This window comes from Ptiloglossa arizonensis, chromosome 4 (assembly GCF_051014685.1).
Source record: "Ptiloglossa arizonensis isolate GNS036 chromosome 4, iyPtiAriz1_principal, whole genome shotgun sequence".
NCBI classification, from domain to species: Eukaryota; Metazoa; Arthropoda; class Insecta; order Hymenoptera; family Colletidae; genus Ptiloglossa; species Ptiloglossa arizonensis.
Genome location: NC_135051.1, coordinates 13,622,994 through 13,650,815, shown reverse-complemented (window position 1 = coordinate 13,650,815; position 27,822 = coordinate 13,622,994). Strand labels below are relative to the sequence as shown.

The following is a 27,822-nucleotide window of genomic DNA, read 5'->3' as shown; positions in this document are numbered from 1 at the left end:
TGGAGAAAATAGTTGGGCGAGTTTGATCAAACTTGTGAAATATTTTCCAAACCAGTTGCAACTCGCCTGTACAGGAAGACGCGAATGGGGGAGTGGAACGATTTATCGGAAAAAAAGCGTAATTTTTTCATGGTAAACGGCGAAGCAAAGATTGTGGGTGAAAATAGTTGGGCGAGATTGGTCAAACTTGTGAAATATTTTCCAAACCAGTTGCAACTCGCCTGTACAGGAAGACGCGAATGGGGGAGTGGAACGATTTATCGGAAATAAAGCGTAATTTTTTCGTCGTAACCGGCGAGACAAGTGTCTTGACCAGAGAAGAAAAAGAAGTCCGTGGGGCCCCCTCCCCGTCGGAGAGAAGCGATAGGGGTGAGAGCGGAGATCGAGAACGGTGGCCGGAGAATCGAGAGAGAAGAAAAGCCGCGTAAGCGACGAGAGAAAGAGACACGAAGCCAGATGGGAAGGGAAGGAGGGATTATGGTCGTGAGTTTGTCGAGGGACGATGGCCAGGGACGAGGGGGGGTAACTCAAGACGGGTCTAAGTGAGTCTTCCGGCCGACAGGCAATGATAGCCCTGAGAACTGACCCGACCCCCGGATATGTGTTGCGCATACATGTGGGGACACAGACACGAGCGTCGCGAACGTGTCACAACATTGTCCGCCTCTATTCGGACGGGCTGATCCGTAATGGCTTATTTCGTAAATCGGAGATTCGTAATGGGGTACGCACGCGCAGTGATAGGTAAGCCAGTATGCGGTCAATTTGGCACAAGCGGTTTGCATGATGCCGAAGAGTTTCGGCCGTTGAGGTTACGAGGTGAACGTCGTAGACCAAGCTATTAGGGACGGCAAGACGAACAACGAACGAACTTCGTTCCCGCGGACTCGAAACAGAGATCGGCCATTTTTTCGAAAACGCAGACGCAACGTTTTCGCTCCCAAAAAATAGTTTCGAGTGCGTAAACGCGACAGGCGGTTCTGAGAATCGCATCTTCTTTACGAGCGGGGACGAGAAGAAATCGAGAGAAGAAAATGTCCGTTCACGCGTTCACGATTTTTACTAATATTTTGCCAGACGTTTTCACGAGCAACGGGGGAAAATTACACGATAAATCGGGCTTTCGAACGTTCGAACGGGACCGTCGATGTCGCGTTTGTTGTCGTATTTTTAAACATTGTTTACATTCCGTGATAACCCGACGTCAATCGAATTCGATCGCGCGAGAAGCGATTACGAATAATCGTGTATTAACGTGGTTTTAAATTCGAGGCCACGTTGGAAATGTAGAAACATTTTGAAAACGATTCGACGAGCGTCGATTTTTTCAAGCGATTTACTACGAGTGTATCGATTCTCGAGAGATCGTCGTCTTCGATGTGTAATTCTCGGTATCGTTAAGGGTAATTGGAAGTATAGAAACATGTTGGAAAGGATTCGACGAGCGCCGATTTTTTCAAGGGATTTATTACGAGTTTATCAGTACTCGAGAAACCGGTACCGTTAAGAGTAGATGCTGGTCAATAGTGGAAATTTTTAGCAGGATTTTTCACTTAAATTTTTTCTTTTAATTTTAATTTACAACGTACAACGAGTTAAAACTCGCTTCACGGACAATGTGACACGCACCGGTTGAAACACCACCGAGAAAACCCGGTCGCCGCCCAGAGGAATAATTGACGCGAGACGAATAAATTCAAGGACACGGGCAACGAACGCGAGAAAGAAGAATTCCATCGACCGTAATAATCGTCGAACCTCCAAGTGTCAACGAGCAGGACTCGTGTTCTCCCTCGGTGTATCCGAAATTCTCGGATCCCCCGAAGCGGCGTTTAAACGCTCGAGACGCGCGATAACTCGTTAAAACCGTTCTCACAGTAGATACGCACATTCGGAACACAAATAACACGACACAGCAAATCACGAAACGATGACATAACGCCTCCTACGCCTACCAGCAGCCTTGGCGCTGTTGGATAATTAACTGGACGTGTGACCAGCTTCCGTAAGAATCTCTCTGCGCGCGTTAACTCGCTACGAGGCATCGCGTCTTTGTTATTTGCGCGTTTCGATCGCGAATCGCGCAACGAAGCGAAGTTACGTCGGGACGTAGATAACGCGATCGGTCGCGTCGGATCGAATTTCCGGAGGCGGTGAATCTGTCGGTGTACCACCACCCCTGGCCCTCCCCCTTCGTGTAATCCTCCGCTTCGTAATTTGAATTTACGAAGACGACGTGTCATTAACACCGGACGACCATTTGCCGCGTCTTACTTATGTTCGACTTAAACCTTAATGAGAGCCACGCGGTAAGTTCGCGCCGACGAGCTTAATGACGTCGAAGGTATCGGTTTAAAGGGACGACTGGGGTGACGGTGGAGGGGGAGAGATCGAGCTTAAGGTCGTAGGACGATCGATGGCTGCGAGCGCACGCACCAAAGGAGTCATTTGTCTTCGTAGCCACTTTGCTTGTCAAATGGAGCCGGCCTATTATTACGGGAACGCCGTTAGACGCCTTAGATTTAAACACGCCCGCTTTAAGTTAATATCCTGCCATCGTCGCGGTTCCTCCGCTCTTCAAACACGGTTAACCCTTTTCAAGAGACGCGAGAGAGAACGAAATCGATAACCGTCCTCGTAAATTTCGAAACACTCGCCGGCGAACGATTTGTAATCGCCGGGGAACGGAAACACGCCGCTCGACGCGAATCGAGAAAACCAGAAACGGAAACGCGCGCTTTCGAACACGCGTCGAGCGAATTCTCGACCTTTAAGAGCCGTTTTATAAGCGTCGTTCTTTTCGAAGTTTGTTTTCGTTTTTTTTTTCTTTTTTCTTCTTTTCGAGAATGCCGACGAACATCGACGAAGTATAGTTCTCGACGAGCGGACACGCACCGTGGTGACTACGATTATCGCGAATCGCAGTGACCGCGACGTACGCCTCGATGTTGTTTATTTACTTATTTGATGGATCGTATAGGTGAAGACCCATTAGTGTACAGAAGAAAATATAAAGATATAAGAATATTCGTACCGTTGTTGTGGAATACAACAGTTTTCTCGTAGGGAAAGAATTATAGAAATACGTGTAGAAGAAAATAAAATTAATGTCGAGGCTAACATTAAGACTCAAGATTTATGTTTTAAAATTCAAGAATTATGTGTGAACATTAACAAACGTGCATATCCTGTTAATCGGATCAATGGAAGAAAGTCACGAGGTTGTGTAAAGATCAAAATGGAAAATAGAAAAATTCCTCAAATTTCTCGAAGGAGTATGAAAATTTGTTAGGATCGAATACGGTAATCAAATTGTCACAAGATCGTGAAGAAGAGTCTCTCTTCGAACCGAGTTGTTTTATTTTCGTTTCTCGATTTATGGGTTTAAACGAGTTCGAGGACGTTTGTCACGGCCATTGTGATTCGCAACCGTAACTTTTTAAACCGTACGAGCATTTGGCATAACTACCGTTCTTACGTAACGTCACGTGTAAGATATACTTTATAAGCTACGACGCGTTACGCGAACTAATTCGATAAGAGTATCGCCAAGCATACGGTGTGACCTCTGATGTTCGATACGTTATTCCCGATATCCAGAAACGTGGTCTCTTAATTGTTACGTGTATCATTATCCGTTAAAATGTTCGATTTGATCGTTCTAACGTCGATCCTATACTTTGTTCCGTAATTTCGAGCGTCTTTCTTTCGAAAATGGAAGCCTCGGAAAAATTCTATTTGTTTTCTCTGGACTTGAAAATTCTTTCAAAAAAAATTAATTAATTAAATCCGGGAAAGAGAAAATAAACAAAAAGATAAAAATGTTTACGAAGATATAATTTTTGTTTATAACACGTATCTGTGAAATCTACCTTACGTTTATATTCAGCTTGTAACGTCCCGAGCGTAAGTGCACCTAACGTTATTTAATCGCTAAATTCGAATAGTAATTGTAGAAAATGGTATCTTTTTGGTCTCTCTCGTTCCTCCATAGATTACGGCCAAAAAATCAACGATCGAGTTTCTTTCATCGGTTGCCTCCTAATTACTATCGTATAGCGATAAAATCGTTCGTTAACGCTACGTCTACGGATCGATGAGGAAAATTACAAAAACCGTTTACATTTTTCTTCCACAACTTGTACCGACTTTTAACCACTTAACGAGACAAATATATATCTAAATTCATTCTCTTCGTAGAATTTTCTACGATCATTTTCTTTATTCTTCTAATTTTATAATTCTCTATTCGAAGTACCTATCTCTACGAGTACGCGTCAAATTGACTCAAAAAGTGTCCGTAAACCTACTATCGATTCAATCGACCGAGAAGAAAAAACAAGAGATAACCAAAGATGTCGAGTTTCGTGAAATCTCGACAGAACCACGTTCCTTGTTTCTTTCCTGTCTCGTCGATCGGTCGATCGGTACAACGTTCGATTAGATCATAGCCTTCCGGAATACTAATTTCCTCGTCGTTCGGTATAGAAATTCACCAGTCCGCGTTCATCGCGATCCTCGATGTTTGTACTTCATCGTACCTCGGTTATATTTACATCGGAATCTGTGCTCGTGAACCGACTTCCACCGATAATTCTTCGCGAGTGGTTGATCACGATTCTTCGCCAAGCAGCGTCAAAGTTTCGCTATTCGCCGAATGATCCTTTTTCTTTCGCTTCCCCGTCCAAATTGTGCACAATTAACGCGCAAGTCGCTCGACGACGCGACTCGTGATCGGTGGTTCGTTATCGCGAAAAGAAAGCGTCAGTTTTCGCGAAACTGCTCGGCCAAGGAGACGCACTTAGCTCGCGAGGCGAACGAAAATGTCGGGAAATATATTTGTTCGCATCGTGCCTTGCTCTCGCACGCTCGTGCGGATCGCTAATTAGCATTCTCATTGAGAAAGGGGTTTTTCTCCGGCGCGGCGAGGTCCGTGGCTAGGCGGGCACGATACGGGGGAATCCAGGGTCTCGGTAAAGAGGAGAGGCCGGGCATAAAAGGTGTATCAAAGCGAACGCCTGCGGAAAGAGGCGGTCACGGTGTGTTTCCGAGTTCCCCGGCTGCTTATTTACTAATTCGGAAGCAATGTAAATAATCGCGCCATCGTGGCCGGACGAGGATCGCGACACGAACGAGCCGATCCGGTCTCTTTCAGGAGACGAGCTTCACTGACCGCGCCGCGACCACGAGAAAGTATGGTCGGGTACCGCGAACGTTCTCCCAGCAGGTGCGCCGGGTCAATAGATCTCCGATCCTCGCGATCGTCCAGGTGTATCGCCTTCCGTGGCATTGTCGACAAGTTCCGGATCTGAGATACCCGCCTACGTATCTCGGGGATACGCGTGGTCTTTTGTCGAGCCCCTGTCGTGCGAGTCCGCGATCGATTCATTTTCCAACGGCACGGCGAGCGCGTACATTCAATTTCTTAATGAGGTTTATTACACTCCACTCCTTTTCGCTCCGCCTCCTCTACCCCCTCTCACTCCCCGATCGTCTCTGTCCCGGTCTTTCTCTCTCCGGTACCTCGCGCGCCCTTTTGTCCCGTGTTGCTCGCAACATTCGCGTTTGATAATATTTTTATTTTCCCGTTATTCTCGCGCCCCGGGTGTTCCCATTGTAACCTCGTTAACATTACCGCCACTCGATACGCGGTTTGCGTACACCCCGCAGCCCCTCTCGTCCCTTTCTCGGCCAACCAGCGACACCGTCTAGACGACCCTCGAACGTATTCGCCTCCGCGACGCGGAATCGTTATTTTTTACGCGGCCCTCCTCCGGGACATCCCGAGACACGAGCGCCCGACGATATCTGGGGCTCTCTCGGCGTTATCTCTCCTGGCTGGTAACATCCGACCGCGGTTAGCGGAAACTTTTTCCTGTTCTTTCTGCGCGTCCACCCTTCTTCCACCCCCTTCGCAACCGACTCCTGGCTCCCTTTCTTTCATGTCCTGCCGCAAGGTTTCGTTTTATAACCGCGTAAACTCTGTTTAATTAACGCGTGGACTGAAAGAGGAGGAATTTTCGATGTAAGCGGCGCGCTGCACCGCCGCGGTGCATAAGGTACGCGCGCATTGCGATGATCCTACGTCGGTGATGGAGTTGGTCGAGACGGTGGAGGAGTAAATGGTTAGAGGTCGGTCTGCAGGGGTTGCAACAGGGAGGACGTAATACCGGTGCCTGGTGGTCGTAGCCCACGTTGATGATGGTGGTGGTGTTGCCGATGGTGGTAGTGGTGGGTACTTGAGAGAGCTCACCGTTTCCCTTATTCCTTCAATCAACGTCAGCTGGGGAGGCGAGTCTAGTGTGTACCCTGAGCAAATACTCGCGTGCTCCGCACTAGAGCAGCATAGAGCTCAATGACTACATCATCCACGAAGGTGGTGGTTAGCTAGACGCGCCTTTGCCCCATCCGGGCAGACAGTCATCGAAATCGATTCTTTCCGTGAAATAAACGGCCGGCTTGCAAATACTGGACGGTATTATAGTAAATACGCGCGCGAGCGCGAGCGCGCGCACGCTCCTCGCGATGAAAACTGCGAATCCGTGGACGCGAAAAGACGCGGGGATTTTGAACTGTACGCGAATCGAACGGATGGACGATCGTTCGAAATAACTCGCTCGATCGAACCTTCGATCGACACGTTCCTTCCGCGGATCTAACGTCAGATTATGCGGTTTGGTACGATACGCAGGGAATTGTAAATGCAAAATTATATACTCAAGAATGTATAAAGTATTGTTGCTGCGCAAGATAGTGTCCCTAAAGGTAAACGGACAAATCTATGACCGCGAAACAGACGACCCTTCGATGCAACGACAGTCCTTAAATCTACAGTCAATCGTTAACCAACGTCACAATCGTTCCGACGTACCATCTCGAGCGTTTCACTCGAGGTATTCGAAACCACGAGTCCGGCCAAGCTTTTAAAAATACTCGAATCGGAAAATATCCCGTCGTCGCGATAAGATCGGCTGAAAATCGAAACGGAGCGAAAGTGGTCCCTCCGCGAGAGACACCTCCCCGCTGGTAACGCGTTACGGGTGTCGATGTCTCGCGTCTGGAAAGGTCTCGTTAAAGTAGGAAGGAAGAGGGCCGGATACACGGCGGTTACGCATGCATCATGGGTCGCCTAAACAAGCTGTTTAGACGACTTCAAGTTAACCCAAATTGACTCAATTGGATTAACCGCGCCGTGGCTCACCCGACACTTGGGAACCGGCCTGTTCCGGCGTCACCGTATCCGCGAGAGAGCCAGACCTTTGCTTCTCATGCAAATACGCGTCGCGTTGTTCCACCGCTTCGGCCCCTCTTTTCCCTCGTGTCTTTCCTAGTTCTTTTTTCTCACCCGCTTCTCGCGTCCCCGATCCCTCCTTGCCCCGTTCGCGAATTTAGCTGGTTAGCTAAATTGACGGCGTTTGGGAAAATTGGCTCGTCCACCGTTCGTTCGGGAGGCCTGTTCGCGCAAGACGACCCTTTGTCTTCTTCGTTCGCCCGGTCATCCGCTCTCCCCTCTCTCTCTTGTTCTCTCTCTTGTTCTCTCCCTCCGCCGCCATCTCTTTCCGATACCGTGCGGCGTTGCATCGACCGTAACCAGGCTCCGAGTCTCTTTCGCGTAATTCGGTGCGAAGCGGCGACCGGATCCCGGTCGGCGCGAGGAGACGAAGACCACGAAGAGTCTTCCGCTCTTCGAGCCAGTTTCGCGCGCGCGTACGTAACCGCGCTGACGCACATCGTTCTCCTCTGTCCTGTCTCTCATGTCAATTTGCGGCCGAGGGCCGCGGAAGGAAGAGACGGGCGGAGAGGAGAAGGCAGGAGGCAGGAGGCAGGCGGCAGGCGGCAGGCGGCAGGCGGCAGGCGGCGGAGAAGCGAGGAGGTAGAGCAGAAGAGGAGAGCCCGGAGAGGCTTACGTTAAATCGTAGGATCGGGGGAGTGTTGCGCGGGATCGGAGTGTCCGTTCCTTGGCTAACCGTGCTCCCTGTGCGTACACGTAACCCACACGCGGCCGATTCGATCCACCACCGTGCCCCGCCGCGTCTCCGTTTCTCCCGATCCCCCTGACCGATCTCTGTCCTTATTATCGTTGCACCCGATCGAGTTGTCTTTCTCTCTTGGCCGCTCTCCGCGATATATGGATCGTCGGAAGTCACCTTCCTCATTATCATACCAACAGGCTCGCTCGCTCACTCGGACACAGCCTTCATCCTGTGCCCTAGTCACTTACGGATCGCGGGTGATCAACCCAAGTGCGGACCACTGGTACGTACGACGATCGGTACCCCGAACACCGGATCGTTCCAGTGGCCGCGAGAACCACTGCCCTGGGGGACAAGACGCAAGTCCATTATACTCAATCACGGCGTGATTGGCTCAAACGATCGGACCACCGCTTGCCGCGCGTCGTTCCACGGAGGTTCGCGCGGACGTGCCGCGTTCAGCTTCGTAGCGTCAAGAAGAAGAGATCCTGTTTCGCGTTGGGACGCTTCTCACCGATTTCACGATTCCCTCTTACCCTACGTTTACCGGTTTCTCCGACGAATACGAATCTCGGGGAGCGCGACTCTTCGAAAATTGGGCACGATCGTTCACCGATGGCTTCGAACTATCCAAGTAGCGTTCTTACGAATCTTGTCGCTCTTCGATCTTTCGTGCAACTCGAAGTTCTCGATGTTTCGAGAAAAGTGTTAGGATCCAGAAGGCTTCTCTAGAACCATCAAAATATCGTTCCTGCGAATCTTGTAGTTGTCTGGTCTCTCGTATAACACAGTCTTCTCGATATTTCGAGAGAAGTGTTAGGATGTAGAAGACTGGTGCTTCTTTAGAAATTTTTATTACGCACGATTAACTACCAGTGTCTTTCAACCGCCCGAGTACCATTTTTACGAATCTTGTAGCTCTTCGAACCCAAAGATCTCGGTATTTCGAGGAAAGAATCAAAGCCTAGAGAAACCCGCTTTCTCAAAGAATTTGCACAATTAACCATCGATAGTTTCGAACCATCGAAACATCGCGTTTAAGAATCTCGACCGTTTCCAATTCTTCGTCCGTGTTTCCGTCTCCTTGCGTTCGAAAGTCCGACATCTCGCTGCAGGGAAATAGACGATTCGAATATAGTATACGCGTGCTCGTCGATACGGACAACGTGAATACCGATGATATCTCGATACGAACGCGAGATCTTCCCGCGAGAGGGAACGAGCAAGGAAAACCGACTCGAGTTCCGCTTACGAACGTTCAATCGGTGTAATACTAGCAGCGGTTCGAGACACCGAAAAGTCCCGCGCGAATCGGAAAGAAATCCCCTTTCGCGTTACGTGGAACCACGCCGCGCTAATTAAGGGAATCGTCGTAACGACCAACGCGACTAATCAAAGACGAGTCTAATTCATCGGCGTACGCTCGATAAATTGATTCGCGGTAACCAGCTGTTTCTGGTTTCCCGGATGATCAAAGGTGCGTCCCGTGGACTCCGTTTCCAGGACCAGGAATATGGACCAAGGTCCAGCTGCGAGAAAAACTCACGGACGAGCTCTCGCCAGACTCGGTTCCGTGTCTATCTGTTCCCGCATCTGTTACGCTGTGTACGAAAAGGCCGACTTTCCATCTTCGCTCTGATCTCTCGTCCTATTTTCTTGTTTTCCTTTTTTTTTTTTTTATTTTCCATCGTACCCATCCGAGGCAGATTATCGGGACACGGTGTCGGGTTCGTGCTTGGTATCTGCGATCGGGATCGCGATCGATGCGCGGTGGTGTGTCTTAATGACGCGAAACGCTCGCGTTTTCTCCTTTTCATCGTTTTTTTTTTTTTTTTCTCTGCCCCCGCCCTCCGTGGCGGACAACGATATTTGCGACCACGGTCACCGAAGCTTCCGTCATTCGCTGTGCAATGCGTCTTCCCTTTATCTCTCTGTTCGCGGTACGGGGACACACTTCGGCGGCGATAAATTCGTAAATAACGGGCTGGAAGAACCGTAGAAGCGTCGCCGCGGTGTTCTCTGGCATACTTTCGCGAAACCGCGGCTTCCAGACGGCGTGGAGGCGCACCACCGTCGTGAGCCAAACGCGCGAGCACGAGAACTTTGGCAATTGAATATAATTAAGCAATCTCGGGACCGCCGGGAACACCGGCGACGGGAAAAAGCAGGCGCAGCAAAAACCGGAGTGCACGTTGGCCCGTTGCCATAAGGAGACCTCGCCGCGAAATGCCAACGACAATAATGCCGATAATCCTGGCCGCTCCTGGTTGCCAATATGCTGCGAACGTATCTACATAACTGCCTCGAAAAGTAGCCCGTGGCCAATAAAAAGCAAACAGAGAAAGGACCGGGAATCTGTCGTTAAGCCTCCTCGATCTGCTTGTCACTGATTACTCGACTCGCAAATCTGGGACTCTTGCTTGGCACGAAGAAAGGAGGAGGAGCAGTAGCTCTTATACCGAGTAGCTTCTGGAGTGATCGATGGACAGGAAAGACACGGTTCGGCTTCCGGAATTGAAGAAACGTAACGAGCTCGGTCGACCGATTTTAATTAACACGGTTTTAAATAATAATTGGATTTTTCGTTACTTTCTAGCTCGGATCGCGTGCGCCGCACACGCCCCGCACTGTTGCGATTGATAGTTTTGCTTCTGGTTAAATATCGCACGGCTTACGATGTTTACGACAGTGGAAAGAATATAATTAATAGGAAAACGTGTAAAATTTGTGATACAAAACGGTGTATACGCCCCACATCGTTGTGATTAATAGTTTTGCTTCTGACTAAATATTGCACGGCTTAGAATATTTATAACAGTGGAAAAAATATAATTAATAAGAAAAAGGCATAAAGTTTGAGATATAAAACGGTGTATACGCCCCACGCTATTGTGATTGACAGTTTTGCTTCTGACTAAATATTGCACGGCTTAGAACGATTTCTAACAGCGGAAAAAAATATAATTGATAAGAAAAAAGTGTAGAGTTTGAGATGCATTGGACAAGAAAGCGATAAATTAAAATTTTAAAGTTACACATGTGTGTACATTCAGAAAGACGTATTGTGGTGAATGTTGGGGCATATACGGAAATTTTAGCGTTTCGTTCGTAAACGATGTCGAATGTTGCGATCGATAACTACGCAAAGAATATGCTTGGTTATTGGAACCGCGAGGTATTCGGCGATATACCGTCTAGCGAGGTTAGAGGCTCGGCTGATACGAGAGTTTCGAGTCGACGAAACCTTCAACGGAAAAATAATTTGAACGGTTTCCGTGCGTTTGGAATTTTAATCGATGCGGTATTACGTGTAACGACCAAACGTTAATTTCATTGACGTATCGACAATCTCAGCGTCTCCGATAGCTCGCGTTTCGTCCAACCGTATCTTATTGTCGCGAAAGTTCGATTATTTTCATTGTTAAACGAAACTCGTCGCCGGGGCATTGAAATCGGTTTTCGCGTAGCTCGTTGGTATCAGATACGGGCAAATTTTGAAGTATTCGGATAAATAATACGCCGATTGTTCTCCATTGTCGAACGTGTAATACGATGTTTTTCATACGGGAGGAGTTTCTCACTTTCAATTTTTAATATTCCATTGTCTCGTGCAGAGTTGTCGGTTAATCGGAGTTCGAAGCATCGACTTTTCAACGATCGACGTATCGTGTGTTTCGATATTCGTTAATGCAGGTAAGCAGGAGTAACGTTAGGTCGAGAGTGTATTTTTTGTACTTTGAGCGTTGATTTTTGTTAATTCTCGCAATTTCTGCCGATATCCTGTTGCTCGAGATCGACACTTTGAAACAAATTTTCCGTTTCGTTTGTCCGTGTTTCCATGGCGTTTCTACATTCGTTGCGGTTGCTCGATATCGCGAGTAATTTTTCGATAAAAAAAAAAGGAAACGATGCCCTTTTCCTCGAGTTTCTCTTCTCAGCTTACCTTTACAATTCACGTTTATCCTTTCTTCTTCGTACAACGTGAAAGTTTTCCTCACTCGTGGATTTAGTATAGGACTTCGTTTTTAACTTATTTTAAACATCGTAACACGAGAGCGACCGTTAAATTCCGAATAAGTGATCGCAATTAAATTTCCCAAGTGTAAAACATCGCAAGATCGATAAATGCACGAGTCGATATCGGTCTAAATTTCCGCTTGTTTCGAACGAAGTAATTCGACCTCGAAGAGGTTAGAATTTTCCAAGGTATTAATTTACCAATAACGTCCACACTTTGAGCGTAGCGTAGACCTTCCTGTGTAATTCAATTTTTCTAATTTAAATTCAAGAGCACACTACGTTGCGCAACAAAGAAGGTAACGATTCTACAGAAATATATATACACATACTTCTCTGTACGTAGACGAATAACGCTTCGTTTAAAAGAACGACGCAAGTACCGGTGACGTTTTTCCACAAAAGTGACTAAAAACCGAATAACTTTGTAACGATTTCAAAAATTCAGTATCCCTCGCTGAAACTCGATTTAACGAAAACCTAAACCTCCAGAAGTAGAAAAGAACAAATTAATTTATCAACATCGATTATTCCGCAAGAGAAACACTCGGAAGAAGTGTTCAAGAAAGTTTACTTCACATTCCTTCTCCGTGTAAAATTTTCTTTCCCTTTGCGTTATTAATTACAAGACACTCGGAAAAGAATTTTTCCTCCACCTCGCACGATCTACGTATCCACCTTTTCCGAGCGGTTAATTCCACGGAAAACGTTCAAATCCACTTACACGCTCGAAATCTCCAACCTCCAAGTCTTCGCGGAGATCCTCTGGTTAATTATTATCAACCCCAAGACGCAATAGTGTCTCGTGCTCGATCGGGGCGAGTAAAGCAGCGAACCGTTACTCCACCCAGGCACGAGTCGAGCAGCCGCCTCGCGCGACTCTTAAGACGTTGGAAAAGTGGGGGTTCGTTTGTACGCCAAGACGTTAGACCGACCTCGGTGGGGCCCGAACAATGGCAACAAGAAGCCGAAACGTCGGTTACGCCTTGTAACGGCAGCTGGCACGCGCTCCTCGTTCCTAAGGAGACTTTTTCTCTACCTTCTTCGCCCTTCTCCATCGTCTTGCGCGATGGGGAACGACCAAGAGGGGAGCAGCCAGTCTCGAGAAGTTACCTTACCTGAATCCCGCCTGGGGATACCTGGACATTTAAATCGGGGGACGCCACCCGGCCAAACCACCTGAATACTACCAAGGGGGCCTTCTTGATCTTGCAACGGCGTCGAATCCCAGGGACCGTCTTTAGACCGAATCCCATCGAACTATAGTTTTATTTTCACCGATTCGACCGAAATGGAACGCATTGAATCGCTACGAAGCATTATTTATATTTAATATTGAAATAAGACGCGGTAAATGAAGCCTCGTACGTATCGCATATGCGTACAATTAACGTGTCGGTGATAGTTGTTTGAAAGCGAAAATTTGTCTCGCTGTACCTCGCCGAAATTCGTATTATCGAAGATGTTAAGACGTTAAGAGTGAAACTTTAAACTCGTCTTTCTCGAAACGCTGCTCTTGAAATTTGTGTACACTACAAAACGGTTCGAACGATTAACTTCGAAGCTGATATAAAAATCTTTTATTTTAGACACGTTCTATATGGGGTCCGAGATAGAAAACTTGCAGATTTTTTTCGCTTTGAAAATTTCTGTATCGTCTCGAGCGGTCCTCTCGTGTCTCGAGTTGAAACTTTTCACGTTGATTAATATACTCGCGAAGACGTTACATCATTTTTTTTATTATACGTTCAACGCGCTACGTTAAGTACCAAATATTTCTCGCGCCCCTGAAATTTCGTTCTACGTCTTTTTCTAGATTTTTCCCGAATTTTAAATATTCAAATTATTGCAAATCGAAACACCGAGTGTGCTTTTCGATCGTAAAGACACTTATCGCGATTGTAATAATAAACTTTATTCGTTCGATGTTCGATCACATTGCTGGTTCTCTTTAAGAATAAAATTGAATAATATCTAATAAACGGAAGATACAATAAAAGAGAAAATAAATCTGAACGATTCCAAGCACTCGAATATTCTCCAAACGAATAATTCATTCTATCCGAACGATGTTAAAAGCAAGAAAAGTATAAGAAACACAAGTTCGATTCGATTCGAATCGCGACCGAATCGTCGAAATGTACTTTAACCCTCAAAGTTGAAATTTTCATCGTCGAATCGATCGAATCGATGATAATCCTTGTTAAGAATACGAATCTTGTTCATTATTACCGAGAATCTTGGGCGTCACGATAGTGTACAAAATGCTGAATTGTTGTATTTCGGGTTGCTCGATGCAAGAATAAATAAATCGTATCGAAAGGATGTAAGTGTATAAGCTCAGCCAGGAAAGTATAATATAAAAGCAAAATGGACGAGAAAAATACAAAGCCGATAAAATGGACGAATATTCGACTCGATAATTTTTCGAGACGCGTTTTCGAGCGTTGTGAAGATCTCGAGTTTAAATGCCACGCGAAATTTCATCGATCGTCCCCCTCCTCGAGGCAACGTCTACGCTGCTGAGGGCAAGGACCGTTGTTCCTACTTCCTTTCCAGAAGGAGGACGGAAGGGCGCCGCAGGATTTTTTGTAGCTTTCAATATTAGACGTTAGCGTTTCCCACAGAGAAGTCATGGGAACACGTCGAGGCGAGATCTCGTGGAAATTCCTCCCGAGGAGATTTGCGATCGCACCTTGGGACGCTTTTCCGGGCAGCCGTCCTTTCCGTATAAAAGAGACACGTTGAAATCTTCTCTCTTCCCGAGGGAGCGATCGCCCTCGAGTTCGCGAGCCCCCTTCTTCATTCGTGCTTTACGATCTGGACTTTTGGAAAGCTACGAAGTCGTATCTTCGAAGATCACTTCCTTCCTTTTACTCGACAATTTTAGTTTATATTGTATCCTCATTTTGTTATTTCGTTACGGAACACTTACTCGTTCAAATCTCTACGGTGATTTGGAATTTAACGAGGGAAGTGATGAAATCGTATTTTCGAAGATCACCTTTTTATTTCTAGTAGACAATTTTAGTTTATATTGTATCCTCATTTTGTTATTTCGTTATAGAACACTCGTTCAAATCTCTACGGTGATTTGGAATTTAACGAGGGCAGTGATGAAATCGTATTTTCGAAGATCACCTTTTTATTTCTAGTAGACGATTTTAGTTAATATTGTATCGCCATTTTGTTATTTCGTTACGGAACACTTACTCGTTCAAATCTCTACGGTGACTTGGAATTTAACGAGGGCAGTGATGAAATCGTATGTTCGAAGATCATTTCTTTATTTCTAGTAGACAATTTTAATTTATATTGTATCCTCATTTTGTTATTTCGTTATAGAACACTTACTCGTTCAAATTTCTACGATGATTTGGAACTTGACGAGGTCAGTGACAAAGTCATATATTCGAAGATCACTTCTTTTCTTCTAGTCGACAATTTCAGTTTATATAATATCCCCCTTTTGTTATTTCATTATGGAATACTTACTCGATCAAATCTCTACGATGGTTTGGAACTTGACGAAGTCAGTCACGAAGTCATGTATTCGAAGATCACTTCTTTTCTTCTAGTCGACAATTTCAGTTTATATAATATCCCCCGTTTGTTATTTCATTATGGAATACTTACTCGATCGAATCTCTACAGTGACTTGGAACTCGAGTATGTCAAATATCATATACACAGTATTCCCAAAAATCTTGCCCCGTTATTGTCACAAATTGACAGTGGAAGAAGTGACAAAAGTGCGTTCAAGAAGAAACTCTGCAACATCGTTGAACTCGAACGTCTTGGTCGATAGATTTCTAGCGAAGCCCGAATCTCCCGCCGTACGTTCCTCTCCGTGACGTTTCGAACGCGACGAATTCGTCGAAAAAGAATTGAACGACGTCCGAAACTCGCCTCCTGGCCCCTCTTGAATCCAGAGATCCTGGAACGCCCCCGTGTAAGGCGGCGAAGGTCGCGGTCGGATCGGTTTTCCCATTCATTTCGCTATACTGAAAAACCCCGACATCATCGAGGCAGCGCGGCTCGTAAAAGTGACGCGCTCATTATCGCGCGTATTATCTGAAACGCGGCATGAATGGCGACCGAAATCGAAATGAAAACGGAGGAAAGGTCATGTTCGCGTGCCAGGAATAACACGGCCGTGGCGTTGACCCACATTGTTTTTGAAACGCGATTAAACTCATTGAAAACGAACCGAAGGTAGATTAATGGCCCTGGGTCGCGTAATCGCGGAAAGCGAGGTAAAAAGCGAAACAAATTTAACGAGCTGTAAATTATGAAAATCGGTGACAGGCCGCCGCTTTTAAATGATCCCTCCCCCCCCCCACCCTCTCCCTCTCTCTCGTTCTCTCTCTCTCGCTCTCTCGCTCGCGTACACGTACACACTCGTGTCCTCCCTGTTCGTTTCTCCCTTCCTCTGGCTCTCTTGCGCTCGCAAAGTTTGGTTTGGGCGCGTGCCAGTGAATCGAAACGATTCGAATGCAAAATAATAATAAAACAGTCGGTTGGTTGCCGCGCCGGGGGGCGGGTTACGGGTGGTCGGGGGGTGGCCGGGGGTGGGCGGCACGGGAGACGGGGGTCGGCAGCGCATTAACGCAATTAACCTCCAATTAATAACACATCAATTGACACCCGGTCAACTTGTTGCATCGGAGCAGCCCGATAATATGCAGAACGCGTGTGGAGCCGTGTGTGTATGCATACGAGTCGCCGTGGCTCTGCTTTCGTATGCGTCTATCATTGTGTATATATACTCTCCGCGTCTCTCTCTCTCTCTCTCTGTGTCTCTCTATCTTTTTCTTTCTCTCTTTCTCTCTCAGCTGGAGCCGTTTCACGTCCGTTCGTGCGCGCGTGCACACGTACATTGACGATTAGGCGTCGAGAAACGTAAGGGAGGGGGTGTTTACCTGTCCGTGGATGCGTGTCACTCGGAAGGGTGCCCGGTGGATCCGCGGATAATAACGAAACGAATGTTGCAATAATTTTATATCGAGGGGAAAACCGGCTCGTAGCTATGCGTGCGGGATCGCGAGGCGGACATGGGCCGATGACCGTAGCCGGGTTCCCATGCACAACCCCCTGCGAACACTCTCGCCACATGACACCTATAGGGGGTGGAATTCCAATGCACATGCCGTGGCGGCGTTACCTCGATTACGCCATGTGGGGTACGCGCACCATGTGACGTGTATACGTCCCACCGTGAGGAGAGACATGCCCGTCTACTTGTACGGTTCGCGGTGCGTAGCCGGAAGGAAGTCGTTGGCTCCGCAAAGTACAAGTATCGTTTCGTTTTCGGTGCGGGTCTCGACGAAAGGTAGCCCTTCCTGGCTCGCCGTATCGAGACGCTCGCGGAATCATCGCGAGGACGCGTTCTTCTCGCGCTCGATGATCAACCGAGGTCGAGAACGTTTCTCGATTGTGATTTCGTCCGTTCCGCGGATCGATTTTCGTCGATTCTATTTTGGTAAAGCTCGGCAACGGGCAAACGAATCCATCGAAGGAAGAGAATCGGAACGGCCAAGGAGGATAGGTTTCTTTCTTCCCGGTTCGCGGATTCGTTAAAAAATTTCGATTCGAAGTTCTCCCTTTGAAATTTCATACAAGGTCGATCCGTCGATCGAAACCGCGCGATCGATGGTAAAAGAATAACGAACGCCTCTCCTCGTCCGGAGCTTTTCTCCGCTCGGAAGTCTCCTCCTTAATTACCCCGACCTATAGGTGGAAGTTATCAGCGTCGATAGCTCGAAACAATGGCTACCTTGGATCCTAACCCCTTGACGGTGGAAGTCTTCGGGAAAAGTCGACGGAATTACGAGCCGGTCTTCCATTAACTTCCGCCCGTAATCAACGGTTAATTTTTAAGGCGGCACACCCTCGTCTCTCGTTCTTAACGTTCCTTTTTCTCCACTCTGTTCCGTTTTCCCTTTGTCTCTGCTCTTTTAACGTTTCCCGAGCACGAACTTTCTTTCCCGATGGAGAGCCACCGGGGTGTTCAATTTCGTACGACTTTTGCGCGAGTAACGCTCGACGAGTCGGCTCCGACCAGCGATTTTCTAATCTCGCGTAGCAACCCCACCGGTATGACTTGTAATCACCCCTTCGAATCGAGTCACCTGCTTAAACGGTAAATATCGCATGACGCACAGGAAATGGCTGTTGGCCGGTTCGTCGGACTGTTTTCGCTTCGCGCTAAAGTGATCGATGCGCGTGTCGTTACCCGTCGAAATACGCGTCGCGCGTTTACCGGCGAATGTATTTTTCAATTACGGCAATCTCTCGTAATCGCTCGTCGAAACTCGCGAAATCGTTCGAGAATCAAACTCGCGCGTTTAGACGGAGTTTAGAAACACTTCGCTCCACGGGAAAATCACCGAAAGTGGAAACAAAGAACGATCGTCTCGCGAGTTTTCGGCGATTCAACCTTCGATACGTTCGCGTGGTATTTATCTTTGTTCGATTCGCGACCATCGAAACGAGAAACTACGCGCGCCAAGGTTTGAAGTGCGCGCGTAAAAATGAACCTGGAACCGTTCGAGCGAGGGAACGCGAATCAGTTCGGCGTATCGCGTATTTTTTCACGGATACGATTCGTCGGCGTAACCTAACGCGAGAATAGAACGGAAAAACAGAATTATCATTGCGGTGAATTTGTATGAAACGGGGGCGAGGGAACATTGCGAGGGAAAATGGTGCTCCCGTGCATCGAAACGAATTCCTCGAGAATTAATTCTAAAACGCGGGCGAAAAGTCGTTTCATTGTAACGAATTGAATGGCGCATCTGCCGGGCAGGTATCGACAACGAGGCCACGAAACTTCCTCGAACACGTTTTTCGCGTGTAATTAGCGCGACGTGGCCACTTCCGAGTCGCGGGCAACAGTGGGAGAGTTCCTAAAACCATTTCCGGCGGAGGGGGCACCCTTTCGTTCCCCTCTCCCGTCGTCGTCCCACGCATGGTGGCGCAGAAGGGAAGTACCGATCAAAACTACGAAGGACAGAAGTTCCCGTACCCCCCTCGAAGAGTTACGTTCTTCGAGGCAGGTACGATCGCGGAGTTTATCGAGCCTGTGACCATATGTCGCCCTTTTCGATCACCGAGTGAGTCCACACACCCCTCCTTACTGGCTAAGATAATTGCCGGGTAGCGGTATCTCGAAACGAAATCTTTCCGTTCGGTGAAACGTTCGAAAACTCGAAATCGAACGAGAATCGGGAACCAAGGATTTTTCCGCGATAAATCGTTTATTTGTCTGTTCGCTTATTTGTTCATTTACGGGCAACGAATCCATTGATTCGCAACGAAGAATAAACTTGATACGTAAATTGAAGGAAAAAGATTACAAAAGATTGTTTAAGCGACTATAGCTGAAGTGCGAATGCGAGTAACAGAATCAGAAATAAGAAGCGAGAAGTGTGTCTCTTTGGGATAAATGTGCGAGTTGATCTGACAAATTTTAAGGGAACGTACGAATTTGCACCAGTTGAAAGCTACCTACGGTCAATTTGATAATTTATGATTTTGAGGGAAAAAGATAAATAGAAGAATAACGATCGTATTGTTTCCACGGAGATCGATAGATTTCATCTCTATCTCGAAAAGAAATCTTTCCGTTCGTGGAAACGTTCGAAAGTTTGAAATCGAGCGAGAATCGAGTACGAAGGGCGAGAAACGATTTCTCTGTGATAAATGGAAGAATACCGATCGTTTTGTTTCCCTGGAGATCGATAGATTTTACATCTATCTCGAAACGAAATCTTTCCGTTCGTGGAAACGTTCGAAATTTTGAAATCGAGCGAGAATCGAGTACGAAGGGCGAGAAACGATTTCTCTGTTATAAAAAGGGAAGAAAACTAGGGATCGTAGCGTCTTCTCCGAAGATCGATGAATCGTTGGTCAATTTACCGATCTTCGTTCCCGGTTCGTCGGGTTTCTCGCGAGGCGAGGCTTCGATCGAAGAAACATCGTTCGATATTCGATTAGACGCATCCAGCGTAAGCGAGTAGAAAGATCGATGAATTTTAAGCTCGTTTCAGCGTTTTCCTTGCGCGATCGCGCAAACGGCGGAAACAGCGAGGCTGAAAGCCGCGCGCACGGCTCGAGGAAAAAAAGTACAACGATTCCGTGCTTCCACCAATTCGCCGGTTTTGCCACGTGTTGCTATATACGCATTTCTCTTTGAGCCTCCTTGTTGCTTCATGAGCCGCGCGTATACATACGTCTAGTCGACTCTGTCGATATATAGGGACGAGTACTCGTGTCCTCGAACGCAGGCGGCTCGTGCGTAGGCAAACTATGGAATATGTCGGCCTATTGAGCGCAGGTGCTTTAAGCTGCTCAGCTGTTGCTTCGAATCTCATGCACATTCACGCAAACATATATCGCGGTGATATTGGTGCACACCGAGCAGCGCGCGTATCAAACTGCGTGCGTGCAAACGCAGAAGGCCGACTCGCGTGTACCCACGCACTTATGCGTATCGGCAATTGAATCGCGAAACGATCGAGCCCTGTCGTCGGTGAATGAATTTGTCGAACGCATGCCGATTACCGACCCATCGCGAAAGTCCCTCGTGAGAAACGAGTCGAACGCTACGAACGATCAAAGGGAATTCTATCGTCGTCGACGGAAATCGATTCTCCCGGTTATCTCGAAACCTTGAGCGCGTGGCGCCGTAGCGCACGAATTCCGCCGATACAACGAACGAGAGGATCGTACGGAACGTTTCGCGAAATTCGCGAAAGTGTTTCCGAACGATCCACGTTCCGAGCCTCGAGTTCCATTTCGGCGGAACGAGAAATTCTATCGTCGGTGAAAATTAATTTTTCGAGTATCGGAACAACGACCGTGGATTCCGGTTACTCGACGCGTTTCGTCTCGAAGCTTCGAGTCGCTGTAACGTTACGAAACCGGGGACAATTCTTCATTTTTTTTTTTTCTCTCTTTTTTACACTCGACCGCTCGAAATTCGCAAAGCGTTGCACGAAAGAACAAGAACAAATTCGGAGTCGAACGCGGAGCGTAACGGATCCCTCGAGTTTTACCAGATGGTGCGCTGGTCTATGACCGAGGATTCGCTATCAATTACTTTTTTGCAACGTTTACCTCCTCCTTCTTCTCCCTCGCGACTATCGATCAACGACGACGCGTAATCCCCGACAACGAGTCGACTTGACGGAACTGCCTACGCTCCGAATAAGAAATTCAACGCAAGTAATTTTCTTATGGTCTCTCCTCGGCCGCAGGCCACCCTCTTCTTCGACCAATCTCACCGCCGACGTTCGCTGTACTTTCAGTTTTCGCTGAAACTCTCGGCAAGACATCGGCCGAAGTTAAAACACACCGGTTCGCCTTGTCGTCGTGGTCGATCGGTGTATTTTTAACCGATAACACTCGACACTCGACACTCGGCATCTTCATCCACGTTTCCCGGCATCGTGGGACGCGATCGTGCGATGAACCGAGACACTTTTCCCTCCGCTTTTACGTGGCTCTATCAACGAAAGAAACATTTTATTCTCGTACGCGCGATTCGGCGATGCTTGAAAAAATTCCAACGTATGGGGATCGTATCGCGTCTCGCAACGATTTGCGGATAATTCGTTCACGAAAGGGGGCGGTTGTTTCTCGACGACGAGACGAAACGCATCGAAAAGAACGCGGAAAGAACGGTTAAGGGTAAGAAAGAGCGTGGTTTTAGAGGTTTCCGAGAATTAGAAATCCCCGTGTGTAGGACGGTCCCGGTTTCTCGAGACTCGCGTTAAATACTCGAAAGCACGAAATTAAATTAAACCCTTCTCCTAGCGCGAGTAAGTTGCCTCTAGCGGTAGCGTTGCGTCTAAGAGCGAAGTCAACGACAGTCGTACACAGACGCTTCGGTCAGACGCTTCTATCTACGGAAGTGGACGAGCGTCTATATACAGAGCGCGTCTAAAATAAAATACGGTTCACGGTTTAACTTTGCGTCTAATATCGATCCCTTTTCATTGACCGCGCTCGCCAAGACCGTTTCCGAATACCGAGTAAAAGGCGTTCGACGATATTTCTGTTTCAGAGGTAATAAGAAGAATCGCGCCAACGAAAATCGAGACGAGGGAGCGAGGGGCACTCAGCCCTTTGGCGAGCTCGAAGGATGCAGCTCCCAGGCGGGAGCACGAGGATTTCGTCCGCAAGAGCATCGGCCTCGCGTCTCGCGATCAACAACGGGAGTAATATCGCAGCGACTGTCGCGAAGAAACGTAACAACGGTAGAAACTGTAGCGGAAGTGGCGGTGTCGGCTTCAATTGTCATCGTAACGGAAACGTAAGGAAAAGCGGAAGTAGCGGAAACAGTCCCGACAACGTGCCGCGTTTCGCCGAGAGAAATCGTCGTTTCGAGACGAAGACGAACCGCCGACACCGAGTCATCGAGAAGTCCCAGCTGTTGGCGTCAGCTCCGCGACGGAAGGAGCGGGGCGCGGAATAGTGAAAAGAGGTGCAGAAAAACCGAGGAACGACGGAAGAAGTGGCAGAGAAGGCGCGAGAGAAGGAGAAGGAGGAGAAGAGGAGGAAGCAGGAGTTCGTCAGGAAGGAGAAGGCTGCCGACGTCGTCGTCGGCGGCGGCGGCGGCAGCGGAGGAGGAGGAGGAGGAGGAGGAGGAGGAGGAGGCGGCGGAGGAGGAGGAGGAGGAGGAGGAGGAGGAGGCGGCGGAGGAGGAGGAGGAGGCGGCGGAGGAGGCGGCGGCGGAGGAGGCGGCGGAGGAGGCGGCGGAGAAGGCGGCGGAGAAGGAGGAAGAGAAGGAGGAGGAGGAGGAGGAGGAGGAAGAGGAGGAGGAGAAGAACGGGGAGAAGGAGAAGGAGACGGCGAAGGAGAAGGAGAAGGTGAAGGCGAAGGAGAAGAGAAGGAGAAGGAGAAGGAAAAGGAAAAGGAGAAGGAGAAGGAGAAGGAAAAGGAAAAGGAGCCGCCGAAGACGAAGAAAGTGGAGAGGGGAGTGTTGACGATCGGAGTGGGGACGAGAAGGTAGAAGGAACGAGGAGGAAAGGCGGCTGTGGTAGGGGAAACGGTGAGAGTAGTAGAGTACAGAAGCAGCGCGCTGAGCCACGAGGGGCTATTCGAGCGCGAAGGGGAGGGGTGACAAGGAACCCTGGCGGGGAGGGGACGCGGAGGCCTTCGGGGGGCCGACCAACCAGACGGCCGATGATGTCATCGGGGGAGGAGACCGAGTATTTCGCCCCCTACGGAGCAACCACGGAAAGCAAGCAACAGCAACTCCAGAAGAAGCAGAAGCGCACCAGACAGCGCGTGGACGCCGGCGAGCCGCGCAACAACTACTCGAGTATACCGCACTTCACCTCCCGGCCATCCTTCCACGGCGGTGGTTTGTACGGTTCGATCTTCGGTGGCACCGGGCCAACGCATCCGCAGCAACAACAGCCGTCGCAACATCACCAATCGCAGTCGCAGCAGCAACAGCTCCAGCAACAACAAGCTGGAGCGGCAGGAAGTCAAGGTCACTTAGGTACAGCTACGACGGGTCCCACCGCTCAGCAGCATTCCGCCCACGCGGCTTTCGGCTTCTTCGGGGCACCGGGTTACGGCCCCGCCAAGATGTTGAACGAGCTGCTCGGACGACAGGTCAAACAGGCCAGTGACGCCGGTGGCTCGCCGCCAGAGGGCGGTCATGGGATGACTGGCGCCGGCATGGACCCCGCCGCGAATTTGCAACCGGGTGCTGTGGTTAATTGCGACGATCCCGCCACCGCCGAGCTCACGCAGCACATGCTTCGCGATATACTTCAAGGGCGCAAATTGTCCGCGCTCTCCGGCCAGGAACAGCCGAACAACAATAACAGTATACACAGTAACAACAACAACAACAATAACAACAACAACAACAACAACACCACAGCGGATCTACTCAAGTCCCAGCAGCAGCATCAACAGAGCCCTCAACAGCATCAGCAACAGAATAGTGATAGTGCGCGTAGTGGAACAGTGCAGAGTGGCGGGGAGGACAGTGGTGACGGGAATAACGTCGTGAATAACGCGAGTCACAGTGATCGTGATACCGTGATGCCGGGCGATGCCGAGGATAGCGCCGAAGACGCAGCCGCGGCCGCACGTGCTATGGAGGAGGCTTTCGCCGAAGCTGGTATGGAGCCCGGGGCCAATCTCGACGGATCGGACTGCGAGCAGAGTTTGCCACCCAGTCCGACGCAACCAAGGTCAGGGTCCGTTTCCGTCAAGGAGGAGATGCAGGACTCGTTGAATATCAAACGAAGCCCGAGCAACTCTCCTTGTCCGATCGTTCCCAAAACCGAGACCAGCTCGCCGACGACGGAAATTAAACGCGCCCGCGTTGAAAATATCGTCAGCACGATGCGAAGCAGTCCTGCCCTTCAAACCACCACGGTGAACGGTTGTAAAAAACGCAAACTCTACCAACCCCAGCAACAGACCGTGCATCACGTTCTTCAGCACAGTGTCAACGACACCACCTTGGACGACGAGGAGGAGAGCGAGGAGGAGGAGGATCCTTCGACGATAAGGCAAAAACGCGAGGAGAAGAAGGATAACCTCAAAAGTCAGCTGAAACTGCTGCACGCGCAGTTGGCGGCGATGCAACGAAAGTACAAGGAGCTTTCGAGCCAAATGGAACCGGACACGAGCGAGAGCGGCGATGCGCCCGCCAGTCCTCAGCATCAACCTCAACCGCCACCACCCAGACCACCGCGACCTCATCCACCACTGTACAAACACACGGGCGTCCCACCTGAGCACACGCACGCCACGGCAGCTATATATCAGATCGGACACAACGCCTACCTCGAACAGCAACACGCTGCTCTGGAGAGAATGAAGCAACACCAGGAGGCTGCCGCGAGGCAACACCAACAACAACAACAGCAGCAGCAGCAGCAGCAGCAGCAGCAGCAGCAACAACAGCAGCAGCAGCAGCAGCAGCAGCAGCAGCAACAACAACAGCAGCAGCAACAGCAGCAGCAGCAGCAGCAACAGCAGCAGCAGCAGCAGCAGCAGCAACAGCAGCAGCAGCATCAACAGCAGCAACAACATCAACGACAAAATTCTCCACCACCCCCTCCGAGTCAAGCGCAGCAACACAGTCAAAGCAATCCCGGCCCGTCCACGCCGCAAACGCCACAAATGCAACCGGCGAGTACGTCCCTTCAACATAAAGACTTCCAAGAGAGGTTAAGTGTTTTTAGAGGAGCCGCCACCGCGGTTTGCTCGTTGGGTCCTCATATCACCGGTGCGGATCTTGAAGGATTGGCGGATATCCTGAAAACGGAGATCACTTCGTCTTTGACGAATCTGATCGAGAGTATAATGACCAGGTTCGTGCAACAGAGGAGGTTTCTTGGCACGCAAAGCGAGGCGGCGCAAGTTGCCGCCGAACAATTGAACAAGGATCTCCTTCTGGCGAGCCAAATACTCGAAAGAAAATCACCTAGAACGAAAGTAGTCGACAGAGGAGCGCCACAACCACCCGGTGGCCCAAACGGGCCACGGGGGCCCCACAATGGCGGGCCCCCTCCTCCACAGTCTACGGGTTTCCCCACAATGGGGTGCATAAGTGGTGGCCCCCACGGACCTCATTCTGGCCCCACAGAAAACAACCTTAATCAAATGAACCAACTGCCCCCGCACGTGAGGTCTGGCGGTGCAATATTTCAGACCCCGAAGCCGTCGACGATATACGCTATGGCCTCCATGCAGGCGCAGCAACAGCAACAGCAACAACAGCACCAACAACACCAACAGAAACGCGAACAGCAGCAGAGAGAACAGCAGCAACGCGACCAATACTGTAACATGAGAAGCGACGAGAGAGAAGTCAGGGATTCGGAACAGAACGAGGCCCTCTCGCTCGTCATGACGCCGAAAAAGAAACGTCATAAGGTAATTGTTCTACACGTTTTTATCGTCCGTATTCGTAACCCTTTCGCGAATGTTTCCAACTATCGTCCAAGATTCGTTGATTCGATCTTAGAACTATTCGGTAGTTTTCTAACGCGTATCCATCTCGAGTGTTCGAAACGAACGAAATTCGATTCCGTTTCTCCACCGTGGCGCGTATCGATAAGATCGTACGTTACGAGTGTGCGCGAAAGTTCGGATACGTTCTGAAAAACGTTGCGATGTTATAAAAAGAAAAAAAACTGTGCAATTCGTTGGACAAGCCGAGAAACGTTTCGAAAGGGTAACGATATTTGTTCGAACTCTTTTTCGCGAGAAAACATCGATAAATGCAAAATAGAAATTTGAGTACAAACATCGCGGTTCGTCGTTTTTGTCTATATCCTGTTGCTCGTGTGCCTTCGAAGTATAAATACAGAGTACGTTCTCGGTTCAGTTTGAACGGGGGCGCGTACGCTTTGTGCGCGTATTTGCGCACGTGTACGCGCGACGAAGATCGGAATTTCACGATCGTGAATCGAGATATTGATTAATATTTTCTCGACAGGTAACGGACACGAGAATCACACCGAGGACCGTGTCCAGAATTCTGGCGCAGGAGGGTGGTAGTTCGCAAGGAGGCAGCGAGAGTCCACCGCCCCCACCACCACCGAGACCCTACCACGCGCCACCACCGATGCTGCCAGTGTCTCTGCCAACCAGCGTAGCGATACCAAATCCGAGTCTCCACGAGAGTCAAGTGTTCTCGCCGTACTCGCCGTTCTTCAACCCTCACACGGGTCGTGCGGGTCAGGTACCACCTCCGGGGCCACATCACCTAACCGCGAGTCCTCCGGACGGAGGTGTAGAACTCAGGGATTCCCCTCCATTGCCCCATCCGCCGGCTCTATTGCATCCTGCCTTATTGGCGGCTGCCCAGCACGGCAGTCCGGACTACGGACCTCTCAGGATCGACAGCAACGACCGAGTCAGCGATTGCAACACCGGCGACATCAGCTACGACGGAGTTCAGCCTACAATATCCTTTTCTAATACAGCGTCGAGCAGAGTCTATCGTCGAGAGATTGGCGAACGTCCTGGACAATGTCCCCTCGTCGAGAACGCTCGCGATATCGGTGTTCGTTGACGCGAGCAACGCGCCCGGTATACCTAGACTTTGATGCGCGAGCAATATCGCGAGAGGACACAGTCTGGACGTTCTCCAAAGAAAGTACGGTCCAACTTTCGATATTAAATCGGGAAGAGTATGTGGCTAGGCGGTTCTAAAGAGTTGGATAAAGCGACGAGCAAAAATCGAGCGTTAAAGAGCGGTAGAAAAGCGGAAGAGTTGATGACGATGCTTAGGAATGTCCCCCGGGCGTCCCGCGCCCACCTCGGGAAGGGAACCGCGAAGCTGGGAAACTTCGAAAAACCGCGTCGAGTTCTCCGGGAGAAAAACTCGGAGAACCCCGCCGACACAAGGAGAAGGAAGCCGAGAGAGAATGGCAGGAGGCGGGAGGAAGCTCGGACGAATGTTAGATTAGTTTGCCACGGAGTTAGGCTAATGTTGGCTGCACCTACGAGTAGAGTTTGTCCGGCAACAACGCGCGAGGTCGAAAGTTCTTTGCCTACTCGGCCCACCCCTCTGCCTCGAGTCTCACCCAACTTCGCAAGCCAATAATCTGTCCCGCAATTTCGGAATTTAACCGCGGAAACGAGAGAGGAGGCGGTCCGTGAACTTCCCATCAGAAGCGTCTCCTCGACTTATCGTAGATAAGCCACTTCTACCGCTACTTCTCCCGGCGTATGAGAATCCACGGGAACTCGGTTTCTACAGGCTCGACTCGTATCCGACGATTCGTATCGGGGCCTGTGTTTTACACCTCTCTTGTTGCACTCCAACCCGCTGCACGGTTCCTCG

General features: G+C 49.2%; 1 protein-coding gene across 1 annotated transcript in view; it reads left to right on the top strand.

Moving 5' to 3' along the window:
- The first annotated feature begins 22,841 nt into the window (after nucleotides 1–22,841).
- The window catches only part of LOC143145276 (uncharacterized), a 53,085-nt gene continuing 48,104 nt past the window's right edge, over nucleotides 22,842–27,822 (top strand). The window contains exons 1-2 of the mRNA XM_076308493.1: nucleotides 22,842–25,904; nucleotides 26,470–26,940. Of these exons, the coding sequence (XP_076164608.1) occupies nucleotides 23,181–25,904; nucleotides 26,470–26,940 (3,195 nt within the window). The 5' untranslated portion in view covers nucleotides 22,842–23,180. The remainder of the gene's footprint in view (nucleotides 25,905–26,469; nucleotides 26,941–27,822) is intronic.